Source organism: Amphibalanus amphitrite, unplaced genomic scaffold (genome assembly GCF_019059575.1).
Source record: "Amphibalanus amphitrite isolate SeventyFive unplaced genomic scaffold, NRLGWU_Aamphi_draft 000901F_arrow, whole genome shotgun sequence".
Taxonomy (NCBI): domain Eukaryota; kingdom Metazoa; phylum Arthropoda; class Thecostraca; order Balanomorpha; family Balanidae; genus Amphibalanus; species Amphibalanus amphitrite.
Window position 1 is genome coordinate 1 of NW_024882395.1, and position 22203 is coordinate 22203.

Consider the following 22203-nt stretch of genomic DNA (forward strand, 5'->3'; position numbering starts at 1 on the left):
AAAAGTTTTATCAATTAAATTTTAATGGGAAATGTCATAATCAGTTACGTTATCTTCACAAGAATAACGATTTCCGGACAGGCGAAGATTGGTGAGGTGCCACCATTTAACTTTGGCAAGCTATGTTCGGCAGATGGTTCGTCAACAATCATAAATTACCGAGCCACATTTATTTTTCTCCGCAGAGGGACGCTGAATAACCTGACCACTTTTCCTAATAGAGGTCACACATCAATCAACAATCCACGATCGGTTTGCGTAAAGACTAAAGACACTCTGATTTGTGTTCGTTAATGGTTTCTTTATTTTTGCATCATTTTATTGTAGTTTCATAACGACTAAGATATGGTTAACTTGCATCGATGTTGTCAGTGACTCGTTTCGAATTAAAGTTATTCAGCTTAAAAGTCCATCCAAGGAAAAACCTAAACCTTCAGTGGGGCAAAAAAGTCCATCCCGTCTCAAGCAACGAGAGGAGGCACCTGTGCTCGCCCGCCTAAGGCAGTCCCGAGCAAAGCCCTATCTATATACCGCCCCGAGTGGTGACAGTCGTCGAGCGAACCGCGGCGCTGTTCGTCCACCCTCAGGCGATTGGTCACGTGACTAGTGCGAGCGGCCGGCGGCGGCGAGGCAGCGCGGCGGGCGGCAGGGCAAGGGGGACGTGCTGAGAGACGCTGCAATGGGAGCTCGCGGCCGTGTGTTTTGTTTGAGTTTGTGGGTATGGACGGTGTGTTCTGAGTGGAATAGATTGGTCACGAGCAGACGTGCGTTCAAGAAAGAAGATCTGTCGCTTTCCAGCTTGAGGTCGAGGCATGGTAATGTAATCTGAATCAGCTGTAGACACGCCATATTTGGCATTCGTCGTGCATAAGGCATATTGCTCAAGCCACAGTAATTGAAGTTGCTGGTAATTCGGCAATGGAAAATGTGCCGGTGGTACTGGAGCTATGCCAAAAGACATCGGGAGGCGGTGAGAACAAGGACACCCTGAAAGGTAAGTTCTTCTGTCCCACTGCCCCTCCCCCCTCCCCACTCCTCCGCGCGAAGGTAACTCAACAGCTGACAGCGCGAGTAGCGACCCCACATTATATTGAAGTACTGCCTAGTCCACATAGATGGCGTTAGTGGTAAACGCCTGTAGTTATGCTGTACCGCATGACACAAAGCTCGGCTCCGTCTTACCGATCGGCTTTTCTGTGGGCTTTTAAAACGATTAAGAGTGAATACGACGGATGGATAAGCATCAAATCAGACATGAAAGGACCATTTTGATGATTACTGGAGCCTAGGCATGCCGTTTCGATGTGACATCTGTTCCGGAACGTGCTATTACGCTGATGACATCAGCCCAGATTTAGGCATGCAAGCACAACTAACTGCCCGAAGAGTGGTGTGCCGGCAAGACACTCCACATTCAGCGAAGTAAGCAGTCCTCTAAATGTTCGGCGCACTCGATATATTGTACCTACAAATTTGACCTGCCAAGCTTATCACGAAATGGAGGAAGGTAGCCACTAGTGAACTGTGGAATGCGATTACCGACGTGACTGATGATACAGTCGTCAATTGTGCTTCAGTGTTAATTGACGTTGCAGTCATGTGATGTTTATCATGCAAGAGCACACATTTCTCTCTTAGTTCAGCGCCAAGATGAGGACCTGGATGTAGCTTCTTCTTACACTTATAGGTAGGTATCCTTTAAAAAGGATTATTCCAAATGTATCGCACAATGACTTAAGGTTGTAATGATGTTCGTACTCACTCAGATGATGTCTGCAGTGGAGAAGATCTGAGACGCTATGAGCGCTATGTTCATACATAAGTCCATGGCAAAAAAGAAATAAAAATAACAGTAAGTACTTGCGACCAATACCAAAGTACCGGTATCACATGTTAACAGCTTCATCTGGTCACTCTTTTGGCATGTCTTACTGCAAATGACATGCTCATGCATAACGACTTTTGGTACTGTTACAAAATGTATTTTACAGAATTAGCTCCAACTATTCACACACCGAAACTGTAAACATGGGGTTTAATGGTTTATGCGCACAATGCACTGTCAACAATAACCTTGCAAGGACGGTAGACACTTGTCGGTATATACACATCGCCGGTATATAAGCTGAACTCTGCTTTCCTATTTATTGTATTATGCCTACACAAATCAATATTGATCTTCTGCCGTATAAATCGAAGCCTGCTCACCTCCCTCAGGATAGCCCAAGCTTCAGAATGACTTCTTTACCAATCACCACCGTCAACCGAAGGCAAAGCACAGTGCTGAGTTCTCTGAGTTCTCCTATAACAGAGTTCCTCAATCGACCTGCATCCCCCTGGCGACAGTCTGACGAACCACTAGTTCACTCCGGCGGCGCCGGGCGCCCCCACTCGGGCCTGGTCGGGCACGGCACCTCACCACTGACCACTCTGACGTCATCGATTGCAAAGCCGGCCTGCATGCCGATGGCCTCGATTACGATCCGCGCCGTGTCCTCGGCGGAGGGCAGCTGGACCTGGCCGTAGTGCCACGTGTAGCGGCGGCCGGTGTGACCCGTCTGACCCTGGGTGACCTGCCAGAGCAGCTCAGTGGTGCTGTTGTCAGAGCCGAGCTGGCGCCGCAGTGAGAGCGATGCGTCCTGCTGCACACCGCCCAGGCAGGTGTACCACAGGCTGACGCAGAGCTGGGTGGAAGCTGGCACCTCGGGAGAGACGAGCCGAGCCGTGGAGCGCTGGTTGAACGGGTCAAAGTACTCGTACCCGGTCTCGACGCGGTGCGTGTGGTCGAGAAGCTGCGGAATTCCCGCTCCACTCGCCGCCGAGCGCCAGGTCTCCGCTCCTTCCGCCGGTGACGTCACTGTCCAGCGGCACTCCCCGTCGTCGAACCAGCAGTCGAACGGTGAGACGGCCGCGGCGGGCGGCAGGACGGCACAGTCGCCCTCGTGGACCACCACGTCGTCCACACCGAGCAGGCCGCTGACGCCCGACCCGCGGACCGCCTCCAGGGCGAGTCTGACGGGCGTGTCGGCCGGGAACGGTGCCTGGGCCAGCACCCAGCCGTGACGCAGGTGATTGTTCACCCTCCAGATGGCCCGGGTGTCGTTGCTGGTGGCGTTGATGTGAAGGACTTGAAGGCTGCCGATTTTCGGCATGCTGGCGATGTGGGACGCCACGTAAACCCAGAAGCTGAGACAGGCCAGCGGTCGTGCGCGGATTACCGGCGACAGCACGGTGTCCCTCGCACCAGCCTGGTGTTCGTACCCGTCCACGTCGAAGCTGAGGAAGTGGTCAGCCGGCTGGAGCGGCGGCGACCCGAGAGCGATGTGCCCGCCAGGCGCGCGCGACCACAGCCGCCGACCGGTGCTGCTCAGTTCCCACGAACACGTGTCGTCCCTGAAGTGGCAACTGGCGTCGACACGGCCTGCCGAGGCCGGCACCGTCGGACACGCTCCGGGCTCCACTCGAATGGAGTCGACAGCGATATCGGCGGCGTCCGGCTCGCCAATCTCCGCCTCCAGCTGGACCATGAAGCGGTTCGGCGAGGCCACAGTCACCCTGCCGAGCTCCCAGCTGAGGGGCGACCCCGAGCCTCCAGAGACGCTCCACAGCACCTTGGCGGTCGGGTTCTCCCCGCCGGATACCTCTCGTACTGAAAGACGGCCCACGCCCGCTCCGAACATGTTTGTGTAGAAGCTGAGACAGAGCGGGTCCGGCGTCTCGAAGACGGCGCTCTCCAGTCTGGCGATGTCTCCCGATCGGCGCGGGTGAGACGAGTCGATGAACGCGTACCCGCCGACGCGGCTGACCGAGTGTGAGCTGCTCTGGTCTCTAATGGGGCCCGTGACGCCTCTCCGGCTGCCGCGGCCCAGCTGCCAGTCAAAGTCGTCACCCTCGTCCATGTTGATCCAGTTGCAGAGATCCTTCTCGAAGTTGCAGTCGCTGTCACACGCACCTTCAGCGAGGGAAACATCGTCGATGGCGACGTACGCTCGGCCGGCCGGCGAGGGAAGGTGCGGCACCACCTCGAACACAAGTCGGTGCTCGAAGCCGGTGTTGAAAGAGATCTTGCCTTCCTTCCATGCACCATCAGTCGAGTCGCGAGCTTCCCACAGTGTTTCTGTCATGTTCTGTTTGTGGACAACGTAGTCCCGACTGGTGGTATTCACAACACTATCGAAATTTTCGGTAAAGTTTCTCGACTGCGCCGGCATCTCTGTAGACCCTGGCTCGTTCTCACGAGGCCAAGAAGTGTGGTTTGGCTGAATGGTCGGCACATGATCCACTCTCAGCACTCGCAGACTTCTCACACTGGTTCCGACAGAGCTGTACTTAAACCGCAGACATCGTCCTACCGGCCCGGGCGGCGGCCTTACCGGCGACGTCAGCCAAGCGCTCATGTAAAAGTCCGGGAGAAACACGTCTCTAAATACAGACGCATCGACAAAGACGTAGCCCTGGTCGGCGCCCTCCTCGCCTCCTCCGGCGTCCGTGGTGGGACCTCCCAGGTAGAAGGCAGACTCGGGCGCGCCCCGCCTCCAGCTATAGTGACGGTAGGGCGCTCCGTCCAATCGCCACCAGCACGTCGACTCGGAGAAGTCGCAGTCAGACTGTTCGCCGTCCTCAGACTCGACTCGGCCCGACTGTGAGTCATCGTCTCGTGTGCTCGGTACTGATTCTGTCTCACTCGTGGATGGAGGAGTCAGCAACCCGGGATCGATTCCAGTTGGTATTGAGCGTGCTGTGGCAGAGGCTGTTTCATCCGAAGGAGAAGTATGCTCGGATGTATCTGCTTCTGACGGTGTTGAATGTCCTGTAGGCTCTTCTTTGTTCACTGGTGACGGAGTTGTAGTCTCGCGGACGGTTTGCGGGGCCTCGGTGCCATCGCCGCTGGTCTGCTGAGATTCTGTGGTGGTGTGGCTCGTCTCCCGTTCTTCAGTGACGCTTGGAACAGTCGTTCCTAGGGTAGTCTGCGCATCAGCCGGCTCAGTGGAGGTTACACTAGCCGTCGTCTCTCCCACTGTCTCCTGCCTCGTCAGCCTCACAGCGATCACCAGCACCGTGACCAGCAGTGGCACCCTGGCCATGTTTCCCCTCTGCTCTCACCGCCACCACTGCGGGCGCGGCACGGATAGACCCCGGTCCATCCAGGGGCGGTGGCAGCGGAGGGCGCCGACCCCCGGATAGTCAGTCCCCCGGCGTCCCCTCGGACAGACCGGAAGGCGACCAGCCAGTGCGGACACCGCCCGGGAGAGCTTGTTAGTGATACCCAGTCTGGTAGTCGATTTCACTCACCGGCTGGTCTCCTAACAACCGGTGTGTGAAACTGGAATTCCTCCGGAAAATGCGAACCCATTGCCGCCTCTGCGATTGAAAAGCATCACCCACCCGGCACGAGCTGTAGCTGGGGTGCGCTATTGTTTCCGCTGTTATTGGTATGGAGATTTTATCAGGTGCGTGGATGCGGTAGGATGGCGCCGGTTGGGTGCGGTCGGCGGCGGCGCTTTGGACCGGCAGCGGACGCGGCGGGAGGGGACGGAGGGGAGGGACTCGCCCCGCCCGTCAACACCTCCACTCGTCATGCGCTAACTGCCGAGCCGTATCGATAGAGCGGCATTTAGAGCGGCCGTCGGCGGAACAGCCGGTAGCCGGTCAGACATTGTCGCTGCCAGCAGCGGGGAGGGGGAGGGGTCCGTCCAAAAAGGTTCCCCCGAGCACTGACGAGTGAGAGCCATGCCACCCGCGCCGAGCGGGCCAGTGGGCTCGATCGTCAACTGTCAAATGCCTGTCATTGGAGTCGTAAGGTTTGGAGTTATGGTAGTAAACAAGCCAGTCGGGTGTAGTTATGCATTTTATACGCGATACGGAACAAACAGCGGCGACGGAATGTGCAGTATATTCATGTAAACATTTGGCAATGACAATATTTGCACCAGATGATTATTTGTCGCCGAGGATAGACGTGATTGGACGGATATAATTTGTTTACGCTTACCAACTTATTACCACTTATGATCACGGCTGAACAGCAATCATCATTCATTTAGTATCCAACAAAGTATAACTTCAGTCAAATCGTAATTTTCCACAATCTGTACAAAAATAATTGCTGATTCCCACAATAATTCGTCATTCACTACCTTTGGTGAGATAAATATTAAATACAGGTACTGATATGTAACAATCACCAACAATTATGTACATATCACAATATATTTAGACATTCACAAAACCTAAACGGTAATAGGAATAACTGCATCTGTTTCACATATGTGCACCCAAAGCAAATATTTGTCAACACCATCCTACACAAGTTACGCATAATACTGTACTTATCTGCCTCCTTTAGACAAATGTCTCAATTTTTACACCTCTTTTAACCCATATATGTCCGTGCATTAAACAAGTAGCAGAAATTGTCGAACTTACGAGCATGGCTAAACCAGCACTTCCTAAATCAATAACACAGTACCCAAAATAGACAATTACCCTTCGCACCAAAGACGCTGTCAATACCCTCACGCCCGTACATATACGAGAGCCAACGGGTGGGACCTCAAAATCCATAAAACACGTAACCAGGGACTAGGGACGACAAGGACGACACATTAACAGAAATACGTCACTGCGCCGCGCGTTCTGTCCCTGTTAGATTATATTGCTGGACTCGACTATCACCATCATCCCTTATCACGCGTTACAATTCAGTTCCTTATTATTTCCCACTTCACAGTGGGATTATTTCCACACACACATCACTAGAGATGTCAGTGTCACAAGAAGGACGGCAACTCGTCCTGCTGTCAGACAATTGTCACGTCTGACATGGCACATACAAAATCTGTCAGATGTTGATACCCACTGACAATCATACCGCCCCTACACCTAATGCAGCGTCGTTTCTCCCAACGCCAGCCCTAATGTCCAAACCCACACCTCGGATACCTCAGTCGTGTGGTATACCGTGGCGGGTCAGCGGTCAGCCGGCGTAGTCCATTGGAGGTCGGTGGCTGTTCCTCCGACTGGAGAGTCTCGATCCGGTCCAGGAGGCCCCGGACGGCGCGCGGGCCGCCGACATCCGGCGAGCCTCCGTCTCCGCCAGTTCCCGCTCCTTCTTCAGCCTGTAGAAGGCATATAAAAACGGTATAATGTCATTAACATGACATGAAGATTGGACCATGGTATTCGGCATTTCTAATCTTCATGTGCTTATTTGAATGATTGGCTTGCTACGTGCTCAGAGGCATTTAAACATAGGATTGTAAAGCGAACTCCTAGCATACCTTTGATAATATCTGCGAATAACTGATTCGTTTCGCAACAGGTCAGTTTCCCATCTCCAATTCACTGGTCATGTCCTTTGCATGGTGCAGAACCTTCCAGATATTGACATAGCGTATCGCACCTCAATCTTCCTTTACGAGGAAACGAAATTGGTTTTCGTGACAGTTCAGAGCACATTAATAATATACCTGGCATCTACCAAAGGGCACGGCTCTGTGCATGCCTAGCTTTCGAGGCTAACTGCTGATAACTTCCTTGGCAGCGAGCCCACGTGACTGGGGAAGGGTTTGACTGAGTGGGTCATCGGAGCCATGCTACTCGCTATGGATTTGTGGTCTGTCACGGGGTACCGAGGACGCAGGAAATTGACCCGTTCGCTGGAGTAGCGCGTACTAGGGACAATCAATGTTACGACACTGGTGGGCGGTGCCCCCAGGGCCGCACGGACTTCAACGTCCAGCGACGTCCTTAGCTACTTATATAAGATTAGAAATAAATTTACACATGCATTAAGGAACACTTTAGTCAAAAATACGTGTAAACTGCTATCGTTTGAGGTCGGAGGACATGCTTATGAAAACACACATTCCTTGAACAATAATTGTCGTTTTCACGACGGCCATCTGGTACACATTTGGTGCAGTAGTTAGGTGCAGATTTGGTGCAGGTTTGGTCAAATTAGGCTCAGCTGTTGTTCGGTTAGAACACTGAAATAAATTCATGAAAAGATATTTGGTGTAGATTTGGTCAAAGGTGCATTCGCCAGATAGCCCGTCGTGAAAACGGCTAAAATGTCATTGCCCGGAGTGTCCCGACACGCTGACAGGCTCTCACCTGTACATTTCGGCCTCGAACTGGGCCTCTCGGTCCAGCATCCGTTCCCGGTTGATCTGCAGTTTCACCGTGCCGGGAATGTCAGGGATGGCATATGCTATGATCCCCGTCAGACCGATAACGACGTGCTGAAACGGAGACGGCGGCGGGGCGGAAAGTCAGTCTGAGAACTGAGACTGGAGCGTGACGTAGCCTCAGGGACGAAATTTGACGAACATGCGACATATCCTGTAAATCTTGATTGGATGGAATGGGGCTCTGATGTGCTAATTAATTTTATATTGCGCCCCTATTATTTGTTGACGCATACTAATGATAACAATAAATTACAGGAATTCATTTATAAGAAAATTTTCCACTTTTGTTCAGAGCCAGGAAAACCTGACCTCCGACCTGACCCGACGCTCCGCTCACCTCGAAGACGGCGACGAAGGCGAGTCGCGCGCCGAACACGTGCCAGTACATCATGTTGGTGGAGTAGGGGTTCTCCTCGCCGGTGACGTTAGGCGTACGGTAGCCGCGGTACCGACACGTCTCGTACGTTCTGTTGTCGATCTGCGGGTCCGGCTCGTAGCCCGGCGGAAAGTCGGCAGTGTTGAACACTGCAATGGAAGGAGGCAGTCATTACATGCTGAGGGTATACAGCTACGTGTCCTCTTCAAGTTCAGACTACATATAATTTTTACGATATCACGTCAACAGAAAGTTGCGTTGCGAAGCTTCCAGATTAACTACGTATGCGTGCTGTTAATGCCTTTTCATTCAACGCATCTCCACGCAAGTAACCAGATGGTGTTAAGCATTTTTAATCCTTCTGTTACCTAGTCACTGCATAACTAAAGCCAGCAGCGGCAAGCTTTGTATTTCCAGAATATTAGCATGGCAGTGGCTACGCGTCAAGCGTGGCAAATTACGTGACATCTCTACCCGACGTGTATATACCGAGCTTAGTCGAAGCATCGTCAGGTCCGTGGCTAGTACGTATGTATGTACGCTTAGGTGGATCCCGGTATCAGACAATTCATGCCACTCCACCATTTGGCCTAATTTTTTTTAAATAAAAATAAACTAGTGATAACGTCTGTGCATCCGAAGAGAACCTCGTATTCGTACACAGATGGACTTGCATTAACCCTCGCCCGCACATGCCATTTTCCCATCCTAGAACGCACATGGGGGGGGGGGGTGGTTGCCACCCCCCGCGCCATTTCGTTCCTGTTGGAGATAGAGCTTAGCGGTAAGGACCAAAAAGATTCTTTGGGAAGAGACGAATCCAATGATACCCAGTTTTACCTTCTCAGGTCAGTCATTGACCTTCCAGGTCAGGTCAAACTAAAAAATGTTGCTGTTTTGGGTCACCGTTTGATATCAAGTGCGCTGCTTATCATATACCGATGACGATGCCGTTTTCTGGTGCCAAGCCAGCTAGAACCTCTTTCTCACACTACCCGACCAGGTTTTTGCTGCTGAGGTCATTTCAGGTCAAGTTAGGTCAAGGTCAATTATATGTGTTTGTATGTCTGTGTGTGTCTGTGTGTATACTGATGTGTGCACCGATTGTTTATGTGTCCATATTAGGGGAAGTTGGGGCAATGCCGGAGTTGGGGCAAAGCCGAAATTCGAGATATTTCTAAAACCGTACGACATGGATGCCACGTCTCAGTGATGCTCTGAGGCTTAAGTGACTACAATTATCGCATGTTTGTTACGAGTCGTCATTTGGAATACTTCGGCTGTGAGGGCGCCAAAAGCGTTTTCAAGGTACGTTTCCCTTGTACTACATGCGCCTTTGAAGCTGCATATCTTACTCATTATGCTACCGTTTGTCTGGCCAATTCGGTCAAGTAATCTTCAGCATGTCTTTGCATAAGTGTGCTGCCTATTTGAAATTTATACAGCACGTTTAAAAGTTATGGGCCTGCAAATGAAAGTATGGCTGGCTGGGGTAATGCCGAAAACGTGCAATTACGCACGTTAAAGCACGCTACGTGGACTTTACTGCTGTAGAATAGCAACGCGTATTTTTAGTCAAACAAATTACACTTTCAGCCGGCACAACGGCCTGTTACCTATAAGGAATGATTTATCTGGCATTTTCTTATTATATCACACAATTATAACTTCCAGTGTGCACCAAGCGTCCTCAAGCTCTTAAAACGCGTGTCAGCTTTGATGAATTTTGGATTAAGTTTGAGATAAATTGGCAAAACATCAATGTCGGCATTCCTCGTAGATCATTTATCCCATTTTCGGCTTTCCCCGCAGTCCGGGGCAACGCCGAAAAAGTCAGTTCTTTGATATTTTTAGTTTTTGCGCTTAACGGTATGCGAATTCATCAAATGCGCCTGGTATGTTTGAAAGACAAAAGACTGGCCTCTCGAATGACGCCAGCAAGAATAGCCTATGTTGTCTACCTTGCGTGCTACGGGCGTCAGAAAAAAAGTATTCGGCGTTCCCCCAACTTCCCCTACATGAAATCATGATCTGAGAAGCTTTTACCAAAAATGCAGTCAAAAAACTTCACAAAAAGTAAATTCCACTTGCCTAAAACGCAATTATCTTAGATGACCTAAGTTGACCTTGACCTTGACCTTGACATCTGTACATCGTCGAACAACATGTTCCATGATAGGTGGGAGGTAAGACTGGTAAAAAAGGCCGAAATCAAGGTGTCAAAAGCTCACAAGGCCCATAGCCAACGCAAGATGTCGAGAATTGGCCATTTGGGTCATGACATGACCTGAAAAACAAGGTCATATCTCCGAAACCAAAAGTCACAGAAACTTGAAATTTTCAGTGGACATCAAGAAAGGATAGAGGAGCAGCTATACGAAAAATCAGCCTTCTAGCTCTAAAAATGTTGAGTGCAGAGCAGAAAGACTACCTGGGGGGGGGGGGGGGCAACCACCCCCCCATGTGCGGGCGAGGGTACCTTGGTGACACGGCGGCACAAAGACATTACCATATCTGCATGTGATGGCCTGTGATATGCACGCACTAGTGCTGTAACATTGCTGATAACGATGATGTAAAACGTAAACGGGTTCGCATCACGAATAAAAGCATCGACCACGCAGCTTGACCTTATGTTGCATTGCTTCACCATACATACAGTTTATGCGCCTTGATCTATGCGGTTTATGTTTGATTACGCTAGCTTACTACCGCGCTCATTTGCCGAGTCCATATGCTATTTTTTAAAGGTAGTGTGCCAGCTTTCCTGGACCGTATGGAGTTAATGGCCCAGATAAGGAGAACCGGATTTTTCGAACTTTTCCATACCTTCAAAACTCATGGAAACGTCTTAAATTCTTCAAATTTTGAGTACCCAAGTGCGAAATTCGCCCCGACGGGTTGTCGGTCGTACCCCAACCACATTTCACACCACTATGAACAATAAATGCACACACTGAAATCGCTATTACCGATATGCTCATCCAATCAAGTTTCGATAAACCCGTTCATCATTATCTCCTGCGGTTTCGAACACGCCTGTTAGGCGGTGCGGTAGACCGCGCCCAAAGCCAAGGCCCCGGTAACGTGAGGTAGACGAGTCGGGGCAGCGTGCGCTGACCCAAGCCGGGGCCGCGCGTCCTCCCGGTGTCATGTGATAGCCCGGGGCTGCCTGCGGGGATGCGGTAGACCGCGCCCAAAGCTGCGGCCCCGGCTTGGGTCAGCGCACGCTGCCCCGACTCGGCTACCTCACGTTACCGGGGCCCTGGCTTTGGGCGCGGCTTCTGCTCATACTTTGTGGTGCGGTGGTGGTGCGTCGGGCCGCGCGCTCTGACTTCGGCCAAGAAAAATGCGTCAGCTGATCATTGTCATTTCTGCCACTTGCGTGTGGTGAAATGGGGTCATAACTTAAGAGACGGCTTTTTCATATCAATTATTTTACATAAAATTATATTTCAAACCATAAATAATGTTCGACAGCCAAATAAAAGAAACAATACCAATACAGGCTTACAGTAAGGCTCGACATTGTGTTGTCTACGATTAGACAGCTGATAACTCATTCCCGTACATCGTATGGTCGTAACTCTCTAATGACCTTTGCTTATTGTCACATGTGCGCCGCATTCGCGATTGTTGCCGACGCCTGTTTGCAGCTCAGCCCACTACAGTTGTTATACATATCGAAAAACCGATAAACTTTTAGGCGAAAAAGGCACTATTCCAGGCCCATTTTTGATTTTTTTGCGATATTAGGTAAAAACAGAAGCTTCTTATCCTAGGAAAAATAAAATGGGAAATCTTTCAAAGGTGGCACACTACCTTTAAGCGTTTGTTCGCGATGCCAAGTATGAACCAAATAGCTTGGTGATGCCATTTTTATGCCTAATTTTCTTGAAATGGCAACAGTCGAAGCAAGATGAAGCTGGGAAATTTAAATGATGCAAAACAGCAATACGTTAGAACAGGAATCACGATTGCCCGTAATATTAGGCCTTGGCATGGCACCAAAATACGTAGAGTAGTTTAATGTCTTTGTGTAGACGGATCAAACAAAGCACAAATAGATCAAGGACCAGTCAATAGGAATGGACCATGTAAGAGGTGATCACTCCGACGCCTTTTACCCGGAATGTCGATTTAAATCGAAGGTCAGCACTTTGCATCACCTTCATCGATTTTAATTACTTAATGACGGAACCGTACTCCAACACAGTAAACTCTGGCGATCCCGATTTACATAAGTCGGCATTTATTCGGGTAAATTGCCGTGCCCTGCAAATTGCGCTAATAATTTAAGGTAGACTGCCTAAGTTTGGAAGGTAGCTGGTGTTATGAAACTTGAGCTAACGTTGACCAGGAAGAAAACCAACCAACCAGGCTTTCGCTCTTACAAAATTTAAACAATCAACATTCCAAGACAATCATGTACAAGATGATTTTTTTTTTTTTGCATTGCATCATGGTCACGATCAACTGCAGGTGAGCACCATAACAAAGTAGTGCATTGAATGTAACATGTAATAAGAGTTTTGATTTACCAATCGATATCAACTGATAAGAGGAAGCAGTGTAGATAAATTGTCGCGCCATCGTTCTCTGACGTCACACCGATGACATCACACCATAACCAATCGGAAGCGTCCTCAGATCACTGACGAATGCGCAGCGTTCACTGAGCAGCTGATCCCGTACCTATCGACTGTGCCGCATCTGGCCAGTAAATAGCTAATGCCAGTTGCGTGCAGGGCTCGATCAGACTCGTTCGATTCTGTGGTGACATTGGCGGCTGTGTGCAATCCCACAGTGGATGAACACTGAACAGTCGCTGCCAGTACAGAGTTGACCACTCTCAACTGATTGACGGAATGAGACTACTGCCATTCTGAGGCACGATTGATAAAAAGTAATTATGAATGGCTTAGACGAACCGTCACATAAATACAAAAACAATGGAAGGGTTATGTATTTTTTTTCACTAACCTGATAGTGTGGCGTTGATGTATCCCTCGAGAGTGCCGGTCTCGCTGTACTGGTACCAGTACACCAGTCGCGGGATAAAGTCACTCGTAAAGGCGATCACCAGGGCCTGGCAGCGAAAAACGTGTTCTTTGTTATATTGTGAGAGCACTCGCAGTACATAAAGGCGCTTACACCAGCAAATTCAAATAAAAGCGTAGCTGTCAAAAGTCATCGATACCCAAAGACATTTCATCTATCTGACAACGTAGATAACTTATATCTTGGCATCAAGTAACTCTTTCCATCTCTAACTACGTGCACATGTATCATATATCTGATTCCATGCACAAAACTACACACACCAGCCGCCCGCAATCTGACACGATTCACTCCAGTTCCTCCACGCCCAGGCGGCCCCGTCCGCGACTCACGTTGAACATGACGGCCAGGTAGGTGATGCCGCGGAGGATGCCGTACCAGGCGCCGATGTCCTGCACGCGCTGCGCCAGCGGTCGCCGCGTCTGCGTCACGTACTTGTACGCGTCCAGACGGATCTCCACCACATTGTTGATGAGAGCAAAGAGCGGCGCCAGAGGAAACGCGGCCACGAACAGGGTGACGAATCCGTACTGAATCACTGCGGGAGCGATACGAGATGGTGACGGTGAGGAGATGTTAGATGGATTTGACTGGTTTCCTGGGGAAGGCACAATTCTGAGGACATTTCCTCTATATGTCAGCCTTTGGCGTTTCTGAGCTGGTTAAAAGGACATCCTTTTTGGAATTGAAATTGGAGACGACCGGGTACCTTAGCACTCCAATGTAAATGTTACATAGCGCGGGAAGTAAGATTTTATTTACGACAGCGCACGTAATGAAGTGTCCCAGGAAAGGTTATGAGATATCGATACTTCTCTGAACTATGCTAAAAATAGCAGGATCACTATGTATGCGCCAGTCATAATCTTAAACTGGTCGATGATCTTACCCATTTCGAGGTACTCCTCGAACAGGGACAGCGTGCCGAGCCCCTGGAGGTCGTGGTCCTGCTCCCAGCGCGTGTACAGCTCCTTCGTCCCCTCCACCTTGTTGAGCGACGCCCGCGCCCGCCACCAGTTCATTATTTTACTGGCGGTCAAGGCCATAGCGTTCAGTATGCGCCGACACTGACATTCCACCCGCATCGGTACTGTATTGGCGTCCAATCGATACACGCACATACGGGCACGGGGCTCGCTGCCGCTGCTTGGGCCATGACTCAGGGACGGACGGGCGTGTACAGGCCGCCAGGGGAACTATCACAGCCAGGCTCACTATCAGATCGCCGGCCGTGAAATTGGATCGATACACGCCTCGGCACGAACGATGATTAATGTGCAACGCTTACGCATAATGAGCTGGATATACCAAATTAAATTCTTACTGATTGCATAACCTTGAAAAGATTGGATCAGTTTATACAGTACCAAGCCAAGGCATTCAGGCTTGAATATTGATAATTAACGTCAATTTATTTCGCTGGATGAAGCAGTCAGTGGGTGTAGTACACGAGACACCACTCACGGTAGTAGGATCTCGATGAAGTTGCTGAGGACCTGTTTTCCGATCATGATGATGGCCAGCTGGATGCAGAGCTCGAAGAGACAGCCGGCGGGGTCGCAGACGTCCGCCTGCGTCCGCTTCAGCATGTTCTTGTCGTAGTCCTCCTGGCCCGGGTATGTGTAGAAGCGGTTCTGGGGATCGGTGGGACAGGGGTTGATGACCAAAGGCGCTACATTCATATTCCATAGCCTTATTGACAGATTAGAAGCGTGTTGGGTACTGTTCATTGCCAGGTATCTTTGGGAAGTGAAATCGTCTGCATTGCATCGTACCTTGAAGAAGGCGATGTAGACGAGAGAGGAGTAGTAGTTGACAAACTGGAAGGAGAACATCTTGAACGTGAAGCTGTCCTCGTACTCTGTCTGAGTCCGCGGATTCTCCAGGTTCGTCAACCAAATGGCCACCTTTCTGTAGAACTGTAGGCGGGAGCACCATCGTTAGGTCAGTGTCTGAGATACGGCGGACAAGGTCACGAGCCGTTTACCAAGTGTCGCAAACGAGGCACATCGAGCCGCTACAATCAAGTATATCTACATTCTACACTCTACAGTTTGGCAATCCACGCGAATTCCATTTAAATGCGAAATGGGTCTGGCAATGCTACTAGAGTCTGCTCGTGACACCCATTGGCGGTTTCATAACAACTAAGGCACACTCCTGACTGTTAATTGTCGTTTTCGTGCTAACACTGCTACCGTTTGAGCTCCATATCAATAAATCCCTCCAAGGCAATTGTTAAGTGGTCAAACGCATCTGCTAAGCTTATGACGCACGCGGTAAAACAAAAACGGCTACGGGGGCGCCCGTATCGACTCGGTTTGCCCCCACAAATACGTCACGCTCCAGTAGCCATTCTCGCAGCCCACATGTAAAAATAGCGTCCCAAATGCCGGCCGCTATGGATCTGTCCCAGGGCCACTATACTCCCACCCGGCACCTGTCGGCGCGTCATACACACAGATGACACGTGCCGTTAGATAGTGAGTGTGTGTCACGGCCATACGTGCACCGGGGGCGCAGACAATAGACCCTGCAGCACGACGGCCTGCGTTTGCTCGATGTGGGGCTGCACGGTGAACAAACAATATACCGCGTACCTACTGGCGGGCTGTAGGTACAGGGTATTTTATACTGTGGAGCAATGCAGCCGTGGTACAGTTACACATACCATAAAATGTGTGTGCTTGGTCTGCCAGACGGGCGGCTGATGCTCGTTATGTTGTGGTGAGTATATTTATGGAATGGGTCACGTTTAGCGATCGACTGCACCCCTTCCCCCCCAAAAAAAAAACACGTTAAGCCGTTTCAGTTAAGACTGCTGTTAAAAATCACCTCGGGTGCTATACGTATCCGCCTCACCTGGTTCATTATCATAATGATGATCAAGTTGAGCGTGGCCGCTGTGATGGAGGTGACAATTTTGGCGCTCTTGAGCCAGAAGACGTCGCCGGTCTGCTGAAAGAGCGTCATCACCGCCAGCCGATAGACGATGACGCCGAACACGGCGGCGATGACCAGCGACAACTGCAACGGGGACGGAGGGTGAGAGGCAGCCACAGAAACTGAATTTTGACGTTCGAGGTGAAACTCTGTCGCGTTGCTGAATAATTCGCTACAAGACATTTTCGTTGCTTATTGATTGGCGAAAGCATTGGTTCATCAAAGAGAAAAGTTTAACTTGTGTAAATCTTTCCAAAATCAGGGCTGTTATCTTTTATGAAATTAATAAATTGATATTGACCGGTAGCGATGTAACTGATTATGATTACTCGTAATGCCAAGAAGCCGATCCCTTGATCGGAAAGTGAACGACAATTACATAGCTGAGATGAATGGCGTGCAAGCTCATATGCAGCGCACATGTATTCGAGCTATTGCGGCGACCAAGCTGCGATAATTGCAATCAATACGTTATCACTGAGACTAGGCTATACGCCGCAGGCTTCCAAAGGTTCCTCGCCTGTCACATTTGACCTTTGAACTGTCTCATTTGACGAATGAGTGCTCTAGCACTCCGAGCGTGGAGGCTTTCCCATATCCATTTATCACTAACTTCTTTCACGCCATTGGTTCATTCACTCTGCATCGACCTTCGCCAGCCTCATACAAAGTGCTCTTTGCCCCGATAACGAAGCCTTGTCTGTTGCCAATGCCTCGACTGAACTAATGACGTCATGCAGCCTCGGCATGACGTCGTAACGACGTTGAGCGAAGGCAAACAGTCATAATGATGAACGGGCACCACTCATTGACGGAAAAATATTTGATAATTTATTACACTGCCAGTGTGCCGAGTGGTGCCTTACCATGAAAATGATGATGGTCCCCGAGGCCATCCTTCGCCAGAACCGGCTGCTCATCGTCATGTACGCCTCCTCTTCTTTGGTGACGGGATTAATGCGGAACGAAGTGGCCTGAGGAGGGTAGAATGGGTAATCACTTTTCACCCCAGAGACTGGAAAGTGGCCCAGGCTCGCTGCTTTACGATCTACATACACATTATGGTAACCACACCAGCAAAGCATGACTTGTCAAGAAACGTTGGCTGTTCTGAACATATTATATAATATATAAATATTACTTACATTAAAAAGACATGGTTTATCATGGCAACTTTCCGAGGATTACTAGAGCGCCCCATCGGGCACCACTTTTTTGTACAGAAATAGCAATAACAACATCGGAGAGTGCATATGTTCATCGAAAGGTTTGTAAGGTCAGCAGTTAATTGCTACTCGACGGCTACGCAGAATGCGTCTATTTTCTACACGTTGACTTTTAGACACACGCAGCAAACCTCCCAAACTTCATAGGTTATTGTCTTCACCCCGAACACTTATGTTTATGTTTAGTACATGTTTGCCAGTCTTGAAGACTTACCTGAGCTTCAAACTCCGGCCTCGCGTCCTCTTCGTCCTCATAATTGGAGAGGTCCCACTCCCAGGCAATCACCGCCTGGCGACGCTTCCAAAACTCCAAAAACATCGTGGCTGCAGAGAGATGTGCGATGCAGTTACAATATCTGTCAAAAGTTTGTAAATAAAAAAGCACATACAATTTTAATAAATGTTTTCTTCATGAAACATATGATCTTCTCCCAAAAGAGTGCATTATACCTTAATTAAACCACAGACCGAAATTGATATTGGGTTCAACGGTGTATTTGTTCTGGCTGTCGGTCGTCTGTGTATGAAACACAGCATGAGCCAGCCATCCAACACATGAAACAAATTATTCCTATGCCATGTCCCGAGGGCAAACATCGCAGTTTTTAGCTGATATTTGGCCGCTGTAGGAAAACATGTCACTGCTATCGTAACTCATCAGTGCGCCTACGGGTGGTGGCGGGACAGACACACACAACTACTACACAGTACACACACGCATACAAACGACGGCGACATCAATAAATGCACACAGGTGGCGGCGGCATTCTCACGCGCCACTCGGCCTGTTTGCCGAACAAACAGCGCCGCGGTCCCCAGGTCCCAATGGGCGACCCAGTGCAGCGGCCACTCTCCGTGGCCGGCGTGGCGCCACCCGGAGGGCCATTATTTCGCCGCCGCCGCGCCAGGTCCCGTCGCAGTTCGATCGCCGTCACACGTCGTGGCTAGCGTGCAAGGTCAATAGCGCGCGGCGCCCCCGGTCTCGGCACTGAGCGACGCTCTTTACCGACCCATATTGACCGTGGCATGCCGCGCTCATGGACTGAGCACGGCTCGAGCGGTGCGGTGCCGAGTGCGGGCACAGAGAATGTGGCAGGAGAGGGGTAGAGACGGAAGAGGGAAGGCGAGGAAATGATGCAGCACACCGGAGGTCACTGGGGAGAGGTGAGGTGAATCGATCACCGCCAAAAACATCGCCGGTTCGGTCTGAGCAGTAGGCAGGTGTGCGTGTGGCAACTGGTGTCACTGCGGCCAGACGTTTCTCCGATAATGGGACACTCGACTCAATTTGATGGCCGAAAACGGCAAAGGTGGATTGGCGTGAGCTGATAAAGGGGTTTCAGCTGGTATGCTGCGCCACACGACATAAAAACCTGCGATGGTAGACTACAGTGCACGGCGAATACACCTGCGGAGGTAGACTGTGCCGCACGACACTAAAAGCTGGTAGACTGTACCACACGACACGCAATTCTGAGATGGTATGCTGGTATGCACGACACTATAACACCTGCGATGGTAGATTGTAAAAAGTACCGCACGACACATGACACATCCTGCGGAGGTAGACTGTGCCGCACGACACTTTAACCTGGGTTGTTAGACTGTGCCGCACGACACTAAAACCTGCAGTGGTATGCTGTACCGCACGACACTAACACTTGCGATGGTAGATTGCACCGCATGACACTTAAACGTGCGTTGGTAGATTGTGCCGCACGACACTAATAGCCTTGTAAGTTGTTCACGCGAATATGTGCATGACAACCAAAAATTCCGAGGCAACTGGAAGTGATCACTACCGATTTGAGAATATGCCTAACAATAGAACTTTCCCGGCACCCACCAGTCTGAACGTAATATACCTCGGTCACAGAATCATTATGCCCTGAGGTTATTGTTCGCCTGGACAGTGATTTTATCGCATTCCGTGTCCTTTATGACCCGAGTGCGAACGACTGGAATGCATAATACACGACACGCTTCATAGTGCCGTGCGTCATTGATATTTTATCTGATGAGGAAGCCACGCTAAGACATAACCATTTTTACGGTGTATCTTTCAGGTCACTCAGCATTTTGTTTTAGCAATTACCATTTATTACATAAAGACAGCGAGAACGTAAGATACCTTCATATGTCCAGTGCAGCTTACGAACTTTAAATACGGCATACTCTTACCATATATTCCTGTGTTTATGTAATACGATTTAACCAGGGCTGCGTAATCGGAGTCGGAGTCGGAGTCGGAGTCAGAGTCGGTCGGAGTCGGAGTCAGAGTCGGTCGGAGTCGGAGTCGCCGAAAATCCATCGACTCGCGAGTCACGATTAACTATATGGTCGCCGCGACCGGCACTGCACTGTCTGGTACTCACCCCAAAACGCCATGAAGATTGAAAAGAACACGGTGGCGGGATTGTCGAACAGGTAGGTGACCTCGGAGAAGAAACACGATTCACTCAGATTGGTGTACTCGCACAGTTTGTGGCAAAGCGGGCACATGACGATGTCACTTTTGCAGATCTCCACGCTGAAAGGAAAGAGCAGCAGGTGTTATTTTTCTGTTCACTGGTGATCAATTCAATGGAAGGCTTCCGATACATACTTTTGATTTAAAACAGTACATAAGATCAGTGCCTCAAACTGTTAATCAATGCATTTCAACACAGGACTTGCATTCAATGCCTGTTGCACTAACTGCTAAATTTTCGCCCGTTTGTCCTACCTGGGGTTGTAGTTGACGTCGTTGTTCATCATGAACAGGCCGATGAAGAAGACGAACACGCCGACCAGGGCGGCCGGCACCAGCATGCCGGTGTAGAAGCCCAGCCAGGCGAAGTAGAGGCCCACCTTGTCGCCAAAGTATTTCCTCACCAGCCACAGTGGCTGCTTCTTTAGCGCCGCCTTCGGCCGACCCCACTCCAGGTACAGCAGCTGAGAACACAAATAGAGGATTGTCGTCAAAAATAAAGCATTAAACATTATTTGCCGCTGGAGTTGTTTGAAAGGCCTAACATTGCTAAGACCGGAAAAAAATAGAAAATGCATAGAAGGGAAAATATTGGATCAGCATTGAGTTTCGAAGTGGTTGCATTACATTGCGATATTGATATAGCATTACGAACTATCTTGCACAACATCCCACATTCAACTGCTTGTCTTCAAAATTACTTCAAAAATTTAAAAGTCACAGGCTATTTCCATCCACAGACTACGAGACGCTGCATTATCACATTTACTACTGTCCCATTACCAATCGGTCCATCGCGCACCCCTGCGTCTCCATCCGAATCCACGCACCCGTCTGTCGTTGAGCGGCTCGCCACAGGTGGCCCCTTCGCGGTACCCTCCGTCGTGCAGCGGGAACGCGGCCAGGTAGGCGCCGTTGTTCAGCAGCCGGTTAATGCCCACTTTGGAGCGGTCCTTGCTCTGCGCGTCCGAGTAGCGCGTCCGCATCAGAATCTGCCACACGATCTGAGAGCGCTGCGCAGACGTGAAGAACGTCTCGCGGCTCTTGATGACGAATCTGACAGACAGAAACGTAGAAATGACAGGAGTGAAAAGTTACGGTAGTAACATTGAACCGTTTCGTGTGGACTATGCTGGGTTGTGGAAGCTCGGATCAAAACTCCCAGCAGACTCAGTGCTGCCAAACAATTGTTCGCCTCCCAACAGACTCCGTGCAGCATGTGTTTACCACATTGCGTTTATTTGTGAAGATTTGTGAAGAATCTTTTCGCTGTTTTCGAACTTTGTTATCACACTCGTCGTAGTGAGGTATCCAGGCGCTCCATTAATTAATCAGCGTTGTGGGACAATCAGCTACCCAGTTGATAAATCCCTTTCCATAAAAAACATCCCACACAATTACAGATGATGCGCTGCAATGATATCAAGGCTGCTGAATTTGGAAAACAAACAATGCATTTAGACAGGGCATTCGCTAAATTTACCAGCCCTACGCAAAAACAGTACAGTTGATGCATTTCCTCGGCGATCCTGCTAACTGCGTCTCTACAGTGATACGTCTCTCTCTACGTCTCTGTAATGATTCTCGACCATTCACCTATTTCTGGTGTGATGGCCACTTACTGGTGTTCGCGGTCTCGGTTAAAGCCGGCCGTAAAGTACTCTGGTTCCGGCGGAATGAGGTCTGTGTTGTACATGAAGGGGTTGCGCACCATGCTGCGACAGCAGGGCGGTCCTTTCAGCTCTGGCTCCGGGTCATCCTCCTGGGAACGGTTGGGTCACAGACCGGTCAACGGGTCATCCTCGTGGGGACGGTGTTACAGATCGATCACGACTGAGGAGTCCGGTCACTGCTCGAAATAACTAATGCTATATACGGGTCAGTTGTCCCCTAACAATGAGTATTAACTGTTCAGGATACGTCTTCAAGATGAAA

General features: G+C 50.0%; 2 protein-coding genes across 6 annotated transcripts in view; both read right to left on the reverse strand.

Annotated features, from left to right (window-relative positions):
- Positions 1-1968: 1968 nt before the first annotated feature.
- LOC122367857 (MAM and LDL-receptor class A domain-containing protein 1-like) lies at positions 1969-5097 on the reverse strand. The gene has a single exon (XM_043341325.1). It carries the CDS (start codon positions 5082-5084, stop codon positions 2364-2366), a length of 2721 nt encoding a protein of 906 aa, XP_043197260.1. The 5' UTR covers positions 5085-5097; the 3' UTR covers positions 1969-2363.
- A 780-nt stretch (positions 5098-5877) lies between these two features.
- LOC122367858 (anoctamin-5-like) overlaps positions 5878-22203 on the reverse strand; it is a 31738-nt gene continuing 15412 nt past the window's right edge. For all 5 annotated transcript variants that reach the window (XM_043341326.1, XM_043341330.1, XM_043341328.1 and 2 more), the window contains 15 exons: positions 21891-22030; positions 21099-21324; positions 20524-20732; positions 20174-20328; positions 18013-18122; positions 17439-17546; positions 16492-16656; positions 15405-15548; positions 15094-15263; positions 14519-14658; positions 13962-14167; positions 13552-13657; positions 8530-8717; positions 8116-8243; positions 5878-7118 (listed from right to left, as the gene is read on the reverse strand). In XM_043341326.1, coding sequence (XP_043197261.1) covers positions 6977-7118; positions 8116-8243; positions 8530-8717; positions 13552-13657; positions 13962-14167; positions 14519-14658; positions 15094-15263; positions 15405-15548; positions 16492-16656; positions 17439-17546; positions 18013-18122; positions 20174-20328; positions 20524-20732; positions 21099-21324; positions 21891-22030 — 2337 coding nt within the window. In that variant the 3' untranslated portion in view covers positions 5878-6976. The remainder of the gene's footprint in view (positions 7119-8115; positions 8244-8529; positions 8718-13551; positions 13658-13961; positions 14168-14518; positions 14659-15093; positions 15264-15404; positions 15549-16491; positions 16657-17438; positions 17547-18012; positions 18123-20173; positions 20329-20523; positions 20733-21098; positions 21325-21890; positions 22031-22203) is intronic.

Bases quoted from the DNA above. Each gene is read 5' to 3' on its own strand.
- LOC122367857 (XM_043341325.1), bottom strand. From the start codon at position 5,084: ATGGCCAGGGTGCCACTGCTGGTCACGGTGCTGGTGATCGCTGTGAGG.